We start from the raw sequence: 9,900 nt of genomic DNA, 5'->3' as shown, positions 1-9,900 counted from the left end.
AGTTCACAATTTATTTCACAACGTCCCCTCGTTTTATTAGCAGATTTTTTTAAATATAGTTTTGGCTTATGTCATTCTAAGGATTTTAGAAATTTGATTACCGTAGAATTTAAAACTTGGCTTCGTTAATTGACGCGAATAAATTTGAAAAATAATTTTACGAATTTTAAATTTTCATTGAAACTGCGATGTTTTTTTCAATTTTCGAATTTGAATTAGAATCATTGAAAAAGTGACTCCATGGTTGATATTAAAAAAATATCTTCAAGAATATCAAAAAAATGTCAAATAATAAATGTTTACATTATAATTTCCTACAAAAATGTTTTGAATCATATTTGATGTACTTACAATAAAAATAAATATTGAATAAATAGATAAAATATTTCAAAATGTGTTTTTTTTAACCATTATCTATCCAAGTATAACAAGTAAATAACCATTTAAATTTTAGAAAGCAGTTTTTTGGATCGAAAATTGAAAATGAGGTAATTTTTTTATCAAAAAAGCTGTAGAAGTGCAATTTAAATCGCAGCATCAGATTTTTATTCAAAACAAATTTGAACTTGTTTTTGTTACACCGTCCTGAAGAGATACAAAAACATCAAAACCGGTTACCTTTAAGAAAATCCGTAGATTGTTTGGAAACTTTTTATAATTAAATCATTATGATACGCGATAATTGGAAAAAAACTGTTTTCATTTCCCCGCTTTTCAAAAACATTTTTATTACGTCAAATTGATAAAATATGTTCCCTTTGCAATCCCAACTAGTCGTCCTATCCCATGAAGGCTCTCCAGTATTGGAAAATCTTTGAAGCACAACTCTTTTACTAGTTCAAATCCTACGATTTCTCTCCAACAGCTTGACAAAGGGTGAGTATCGTCGCTTCCTTTTCTATATCTCATGACCTGTGACTAAAGTCTTTGCTTCCCTTCAATTCAGTTGCAGTATTTCCACTTCAAAGTTTGAGAAGTTTGCCTTATCTCTAACTGCTGTTCCTTTAATTCGCAAACTAAAGAAACATTGAATCGTGGATTATCATTTTGATGTTGGTCATTTTAGATCAGCGATTCCCAAAATGGTATGGGTGAACCTCTGGAGGTCCACGAAAAGCTCGATAGAGGCATCCACAAATTTCCATCGTTAGATCAGTGGTTAAGGTAACCTCCCAGGGATCCAAGAGAGACCTCGACATGGATTTAAGTAACTCGTTATGGATCAGTGATTCTTAAATTGGTCAAATTGAAACCCTACAGATCCATGGGAGAGATTGAACCAGGGGTTTAGGTGAATTTTCATCATTAGTTCTTCACATTTTTTGATCCAAGAGGACAAACAGTTTGAGAACCTCTGTGTCACTTTTTCCTCCAAAGTATCAGTATATTGAGGGCCTAAATTATTTTGATTTATCAGTCAGAAAATTTTTTTGTTAATTTCGATATAATTTTACTACTGAATAATAAAAACCGGAATATTTAAATTTTTTCAACGATTTTTTTTAACCGCTTTCATTTTTTTTGTAGAGTTCACAAAACCGGTCTAATTAGGGTACAAAACATCGTCAACAACACAATGAAAAACAGATCCCAACTTCGTTAATTATAATTTAAGTTTTCGATAGTTTCGACACGTGAAATAAATTATTATTATAAATAACATCATTTGATTTATGATTTATATTAGATACCTTATATATCGGAAACATGAAATTTGGAAGTTTTTCCTTACACAATTTAATTAGTATCCGAGGTGTAATCAATAAATACGATCTAACAGTTACTTGTGTTTAAACATATCATATACTCTAACAGTGGCGTGCCCAGAATTTTGCTCTGGGAGGAAGGGGTCAGGGCATAAATCCACGAAACCTCCGGGGGGTCTATAATGTAGCGGAGAACCATTTTTTTTATATAAGACAGATCAAATTCTAGTAATTTCTTACGAAATATAAATTGTTTGATTTGTTTCGTGGAAAATTATTATATGTTTTGGTTCGGGAGTCCTATCCCCCCACTTGGCACGCAACTATAGCCTAATGTGTTAAAACCAGAAGTAAACTTCAATAAAATCGATCTTGAAAAACGAATTTGAATTAAATTTTGGCTCTAGTTACATAAAAGCTCATAGAATATTAGAATTTGTCTATGGAGTAACTTTAAAGAAAGTGGAAATGTATCAATTGGGATCTTTGGACTAAAAAATAAAGGCGATTGAGGGGTTGAAACGTTTTCAAAACGATAAGGGAAATAAAATAAAGCAATGGAGTCCATTTCCATCATTATAACCACCTTATAGACCAGATTTAGCACTGAGTGACTTCTGAATATAAAAAAACGTGCTAGATTTTGATACAATTTTTAACGCAAGATGAAGAATTTTGATAGAAAACTTCTAGGAATAATTCCAGTCATGGAAATCAACCAAAGTTTTTCAACAGGAATCAATTAGTGTTTCGTTCAACAAGTTTTAGCATATTTTTTAATCGCACCTCGTATTTTTCATTGATTTTTTTTTTACTTTATGAAATATCGTGGTACGTGTCTCTAATTGCCATAAAAGTTCACGTGTTTTCTATAATTTGAGGTTATGTTCTGTTCAGTGTGCTGTTTAATACCACAACAATCAAATTTCACCTTTAAAAGAAGTTGTTTTTTTTAACTAGAAGAAATTTACTTCAAATAACACGTTGTTATTGATTCAACTCCTGATAATAAAATTATCAATATCGCCTCAATGTATTAAAGGAAACAATGACCTTCTAAATCATCCGATTTAATCCCGTTGGACTTCTTTTTATGGTGAGCAATTATGGGTAATAATAAATTATGAGTTGGGACTTCTTTTAAAGGTAATCTCGAAGCTTTTTAGTGCTGGCATGTAGAAAAGAAAAACAAAAAACTAATACGTGTGCAAAGTGCAAACAGACGAGTGGGCAGTTCAATATCTGCGTAATTCTTCACCTTTTTTCCTCCTGCGCAGATCCAGGTGGAGCATTAATAACACATTTTTTTTTATAATAGGTGATCATCGATCCATTACAAAAAAAAAATCGAATTAAATTTTATAAAGGCGGATAGTCAAAATAACTACACATGCGTAGCACTTATTTTTATTGCCGGCATTGGTAGTTGTTTGAACATATATAGGGTGTGGTGAAAATAATTTTTTTTGTAATGGATATAAATTTGAAACAATCTCGTTCATTTTTTTAAGGAAAAGTTTGACAAAATAGTTCTCAAAAAAATTCAATTCAAATTAATCTCAAAATAAAAATTTTAACCGACTAAAAATATACTAATACTAATTAAAAGGTCCCAACAAATTTTGAGGTTAGAATATTTCTTTCTATTCATGTCACCCTGTGTCTAATAACTTTATTACTTCCCCTCGTATTACATTACTTTTCCACTGAACAGGAAATTCATTTAAAATAATTATTTATAGATTAGTATACAAGGTGTAGCCCTCAAAATATGGTGACGATTTAATCAATTAAAAATAAATTTTTTATACATTAGTATACAAGGTATGGTCAATAATACGGAATTCGTATATTGTTGTATCAAAGTTGATAAGAATAGTTAGTGACGTTAATAACATTTTTTGAAGTAATTTTGTCAAACTGCTTCGAGAATTGCGAAAAAAAATTGAAATAACTTTTTTATGAAAAGTACTATAATAATCTATGTCTCACATATCATTGCATAGTAGTGTTAACGTAATAAGTTTGAATTTTTTTGATTTCGGAAATAAATAAATTGAAAAATTTTGTAAAATATGGAAAAACTACGAAAGCCAATTGATTGAAAAAAAAATTATGGATAGAAAATTATTCCTTTTTTACTATTAGGTTAATTTTTAATTGAGATGTGTATGAAAAGACATGCATTACGTTAACAAAACCGTCCTAAAACACAAGTCAGCCATTTTCTAAAAAAAGTTGGAAAATAAGAAAAATTTCAAATTTTCCGTGAAAAAATTTTTAAATCAGACACAGAATCTTGAAATATCGTTAATAGAGTCGAACTGTGACCTTTCACATTACGAAATTTTCCGAAAATTTGACGTACATAAAGAAAAGAGAATTGCATAATATAGAAAATAAAATTTAACATGACAAAAACTCCTTGGATACAACTTTGAAAAAAATCAAGCAATAAATATATACAAAAATGAAATTGTAACTTGTTCTGATCTGATGAGACCCAATTAAATAGAAACTGGTCGACAGAATTTATACTGTCGTTCTTGTAACTGCGAGAAGACAATTTTGTTCTGATGAGACCTGATTAAATGTAAACTGGTCGACATAATTTATACTCTCGTTATTGTAACTGTGAAAAGACATCCTGTTTTGATGAGACCCATTTAAATAGAAACTGCTCGACAGAATTTATATTTTTGTTCTTGTAATTGCGAGAAGATATTGTTCTGTTCTGACGAAACCCGATTAAATAGAAACTAGTTAACAAGTATATTTTCGTTTTTGTAATTGAGAGACGATATAAATCAGTTCTGATGAGACCCGATTAAATAGAAACCGGTCAACAGAATTTATACTGCGAGTAAACTTTTGTTATTGTAATTGCGGGAAGTTATAGGATTATTCTGATGAGATCCGAATGAATAAAAACCGGTAGATAAAATAAATACTTTTGTTGTCAGAAATTATGATATGTAGTAACAGAAACAATGAAAATTTGTATTAATATAGATATCTAATATTCGATAATAAGTTTTAATATTTTTTTTTATAATTTTGAACAATAATTTTTAGAAAATGGCTGGAACGCACCTACACAAAAACGACCTTCTAAACGTGGTCAAAACATTCCAGGAACAAATGAAGCACACTTAAGTGAGAGACTGGCGGTAAAGAAAAATATGCCGTCAGCGTTTCTCACTCTACGGGCGGCCGTAAATCTCGCCAATTTAGTGCGATAATATTTTTATTATAAAAAAAAAAGAAGAAGAAAAACGATTCAATTACTTAGAAATTATTTGTTGTTATCGCAATTTTTAGCGAGATCAAAGAGCCTGACGCTTACGGTTCGTGTCTAAACTTGTCCCAGGAATTATGAAAACGCTCTCATAGTCGCGGTACGATTCCGTTTCAACCGTCCTACAAGAAGACAGGTTTTCAGTTGGTTTTTTTCCGATAATTCAAATTCTAATGCAGATCCAAAAAAAAGAAGAAACTCCTCATACAGAGACGAGAACATTAGAACATTTTTCGTTCCGACACAAAAGTTGAGGTTAGAATGTTTTAGGTTATGTCACACTGCCTCTAACATCATAACCTCTCTTCGTATTAAGCCACTCCAATTAATAATATACTGAATGATGCAATTAATGTACAGGGTATAGTCAATAATTTATAATGACCATAAAATAAATTTATGCATTATCATTAAAACCAAAATTTGAGGTTAGTTTGTTTGTTTTAGGTCATGTCTAACAACATCGTAACTTCCACTCGTATAGAGCAACTTATCGACTGAAAATATATTGAATGATTCAATTGATATACGAGGTATGGTCAATAAAATAAAAGTTATTCGTCAGATACAAAAATTGAGGTTAGAATATTTGTTTTAGGTTCTGTTTGATAACATCATAACCTCTTCTCGTTTTCAGCAATTTTTCGACGAAAAATTTACCGATTAATAAATTTTTATTACGGGTATGGACAAAAAAATAATTTGTAATAATTTTTTTTTTGCATCAGTGACAAAAATTGAGGTTAGAATGTTAAGTTTCAGGTTGTGTTTGATGACATCATAACCTCCCTTCATTTTAAACTAATTTTCAACTATAAATTTACCAAATAGTTAATTTTTATACGGGATATGGTCAATAAAATAAAAGTTATTTGTCAGACACAAAAGTTGAGGTTAGAATGTTTGTTTCAGGTTGTGTTTAATGGCATCATAACCCCCCCTCGTTTTTAACTACTTTTCGACGAAACATTTACCGAATAAATAATTCTTTTAAACGGGGTAGGGTTTATAAAAAATTTGTAATTAAGTTTGATTGCATCAGTTTTTAGTTCGGCGTAAAAGTTGAGGTTAGAATGTTTCAGGTTATGTCACATTGCCTCTTAACACTAACCTCAACTAAAAATATATTGAATGATGTAATTATTGTACAGGGTATGGTCAATAAATTGTAATGACGATAAAATAAATTTTTTATGCATTAGTTTTTCATTTCAACCAAAAATTGAGGTTAGTTTTAGGTTGTGCCTGAATTTTTGTTGGGATTAATTAATTTTTTTGATAAATAATGGAAATTTTCACAGGATTTTTTTAATATATACCAAAATATAGACCAAAGTGAATTTTAATATTATTGATAAAGTAAACAATTTCAAACTACTACAATTAATAATAATAATAGGATATTAGTTTTATACCTAAAAGTGAGTTTTGTGTTGTGTTGTAAATAAAAAAGTGCAACTCACTTTTTCAAAGGCACTTGACTGTCTGTAGCGTTACCTCCGTTTCTCGAATCTGTTATACGACAGGCTACCATATTGTAAGCTATAAAAAATAGCATTTTTCAATTTTTTTGTTAGCATTCAGCAAAGAAAAAACAAAAAATGCCACACGCTTGTTTCACAACCACACTAAAATTACTCAATCCCTCCAAAATGCGTTCCTTTTACGACATTTTCCACTTCAAGAAAGATAAAGAATATAAATCCGGCAAATATAATGGTCGAAATCTTTCCAAAAGCTAAAATTACGTCGTAGATAACGCGAAATGGCAATTGTGCAGCGCACAATTCCTCACGACCACCTGTCAAAGAAGTTGATCCATTTAGAACCACCATTAAAGCTTCTTCATGACTTCATTTTGGGAATAGGGACCGTAAAGAGGGCACAACATCATTGAAAGGCGTTTTCCTACCGCTATTACAAAGGTGCACATCGTCTGGAGCTTTCGAGAATACTTCCAACAGAACTAAATCGAAGGGGATACTTTTTTGACGTAAACTCTTGCGCGATTAGATTTGATGTGTGATGTAAGATCCGATATTGATGACTTCGTTTCGTTTTGAAAGCTCTAGGATGTTAACATAGCACTGTACTGTCATTTTATTTTCGAGTTTCAGGATCATAGTGAAGTATTCTGGTCTCGTATTCTGTGATTATCCAGCTTCTCACTTCCTTTCATTTTTGTTCTATAAAACCTCAAACAGATAACGGTTTATTTGTTGATAAACAACTCTGCAGACACCCCACAAATGGTTAAGACGCTGGTCATCAAGTTTATATGAGTGGTAACGGGATCAGCTTCAATTGATTCATGCCCTTGTTGGAATAGCTTCAAACACGTGATCCCATCGGAACACGCAGTATTGCCAGTTCTTGAGTCACGATTAATTTACCGGAAGTTGATTAACAACCCTCGTAGATCCACACCGTTACAGAAAAAAAAAACGAAGATTTAGAAGAAGAGATTGAAATTTCGTATGATAAAAACGACGTTTCGGCAACTATTCAAAATTAAACTACCTCATAAAGACGCTAGTAAGGAGAAAATTTTTTTTGGAAATATTTGAACTAACCTTTTTCTTGTTTCCGTCGTTTGCGTTTATTGCAAATTTTGACCGCGCAAACGGACAGCGTAATGGCGACTATGAAGAAGAGGATACCACCTACGACGCCGGCAGTAAGGGCTTTGTGTTTGACGCGAGCCGGCACTGAAAATTTCACTTCTTCGCTGGTTTCGTAACTCTTGCCGGAGTAAGCCAGAATGCGGAAATAGTAAGTGCGACCGCCTACTAGGTTTTTAACTGCAAAAAACATAAAAAGAATTTTCTTTTGTACATTCGACGTCACATTACGAAACCGAAGTGACTAGATCTGATCGTGCGCAGTAGTGCAGACATTCTTGAAATTTTACGGTAAAAAGACGCGTTTCACAGTGAAAAGTTTTCATATGAAGCATAGTCTTATAGTGAAAAGTGAAGTTTCACAACGAATATTTCACAAAATAATGTCAAGCATATCGAAAATTGATGGAATTTCACAGAAAACATTAAAATTTCACAGTAAAAAGGCGAATTTCACAGTGAAATGTTTTCATATAAAGAGTCTTATAGTGAAAAGTGAAGTTTCACAACGAATATTTCACAAGATAATGTCAAGCATATCGAAAATTGATGGAATTTCTCATGAAAACATTAAAATTTCACAGTAAAAAGGCGAGTTTCACAGTGAAATGTTTTCATATGAAGAGTCTTATAGTGAAAAGTGAAGTTTCACAACGAATATTTCACAAGATAATGTCAAGGATGTCAAAAATTGATGGAATTTCACACATTAAAATTTCATAGTAAAAGTCGAGTTTCCACGATAAAAATTTAAACTTCTTTGAAGAAAACAAATTTTACGGTAAAGACACATTTCTAAGATATATGGTGAATTTTCATATGAAGTGTAGTTTTATTGTGAAAAGTGAGGTTTCACAGTAAATAATTCACATAATGTCAAAAATTGATCATAGTTTTATAGTGAAAAGTAATATTTTACAAAAGAAAGTCAATTATATCAAGACTTAATCAAATTTCACAATAAGACTTTAGGAGTTCACAAAGTAGGAGCAACTTTTGCAACAAAAAAGTTTTCAGTAAAAAAATTGAATATCACAAAAAATGTTAAATTTTTTAGAAAAGTTTTGTAATGGAAAGAGCGATTTCATAGTAAATAATAACCAGAAGAATGTCAATTATGTCAAAAATTGATGGAATTTCACAAAAACATTCAAATTTCACAACAAAAAGTTCAAGTTTCTATTATGAAGATTCAAACTTCTCAGAAGAAACAAATTGATCGAACTCAATCTGAAAGTTTTTTCACAGTAAAAAGACGAGTTTCACTGTGAAAAGTGAAGAATTAATCAAATTTCACAATAAAACTTTAGGAATTCACAAAGTAGGAGCAACTTTTGCAACAAAAAAGTTTTCAGTAAAAAAATTGAATATCACAAAAAATGTTAAATTTTTTAGAAAAGTTTTGTAATGGAAAGAGCAATTTCATAGTAAATAATAACCAGAAGAATGTCAATTATGTCAAAAATTGATGGAATTTCACAAAAACATTCAAATTTCACAACAAAAAGTTCAAGTTTCTATTATGAAGATTCAAACTTCTCAGAAGAAACAAATTTATCGAACTCAATCTGAAAGGTTTTTCACAGTAAAAAGACGAGTTTCACTGTGAAAAGTGAAGAATTAATCAAATTTCACAATAAAACTTTAGGACTTCACAAAGTAGCCCCAACTTTTGCAAAAAAAACCTGTTACGAAAAAACGAATATACAGCAAAAAAAATTTCACAGTGAAAAGTCAAATTCCCACATGAAACATAGTTTTGTAGTGAAAAGTAAGGTAATAAGATATGAAAAAAATATATAAATGGGTACTTACCTAAATAATGGGTGTCTTCGGGTCTAATTTGAGCTTTGTTCAATGTCTTCCATGGTCCATCAGTCCTATATTTGATCACATAGTGTTGTATGAGTTCAGCTCTTTCAACTGGTGGCATCCACGTGATTAAGAAACCGTTACTGATCTCGTTAACGGTCAGGTTTCGGGGTACGCCTGGTTTTGGTCCTAGATACATTATATAACCAATAAGAAGATACACCGTTGTCAATTTAGTTGATTATAGTATTAAAAAATTTGCTTGAATTGAATTTAATTGTTAGGAGGAACTGACAACATCGTTAACAATACAAGATTTATGAAGAACGTACTGTAAAACATTTTAATTTTGCAATTAAAAATTTTTGTTTCTGTTTAGGCCTAATTTAGTCTCATCAGTATAACACATGGTAAACCACGTTTTCATATACCGTTGAAATTGTACAATAATTATTTTTTTTGG

At 30.9% G+C, this 9,900-nt stretch overlaps 1 protein-coding gene and 1 long non-coding RNA gene across 17 annotated transcripts in view; one reads left to right on the top strand and one right to left on the bottom strand.

Moving 5' to 3' along the window:
* LOC130895927 (uncharacterized) overlaps positions 1–6,187 on the top strand; it is a 49,720-nt gene extending 43,533 nt beyond the window's left edge. For both annotated transcript variants that reach the window (XR_009059502.1, XR_009059503.1), the window contains exons 2-4: positions 5,452–5,537; positions 5,603–5,687; positions 5,917–6,187. This is a non-coding gene — a long non-coding RNA (uncharacterized LOC130895927). The remainder of the gene's footprint in view (positions 1–5,451; positions 5,538–5,602; positions 5,688–5,916) is intronic.
* Positions 1–9,900, bottom strand: part of LOC130895921 (protein turtle) — a 57,390-nt gene that overhangs the window by 8,449 nt on the left and 39,041 nt on the right. For all 15 annotated transcript variants that reach the window (XM_057803551.1, XM_057803557.1, XM_057803564.1 and 12 more), the window contains 3 exons: positions 9,441–9,626; positions 7,578–7,805; positions 6,468–6,546 (listed from right to left, as the gene is read on the bottom strand). In XM_057803551.1, the coding sequence (XP_057659534.1) occupies positions 6,468–6,546; positions 7,578–7,805; positions 9,441–9,626 (493 nt within the window). The remainder of the gene's footprint in view (positions 1–6,467; positions 6,547–7,577; positions 7,806–9,440; positions 9,627–9,900) is intronic.

This window comes from Diorhabda carinulata, chromosome 6 (assembly GCF_026250575.1).
Source record: "Diorhabda carinulata isolate Delta chromosome 6, icDioCari1.1, whole genome shotgun sequence".
In the NCBI taxonomy this organism is placed as follows: Eukaryota; Metazoa; Arthropoda; class Insecta; order Coleoptera; family Chrysomelidae; genus Diorhabda; species Diorhabda carinulata.
The sequence above is the reverse complement of the archived record's forward strand: the minus strand, read 5'-3'. Positions and strand labels throughout refer to the sequence as shown.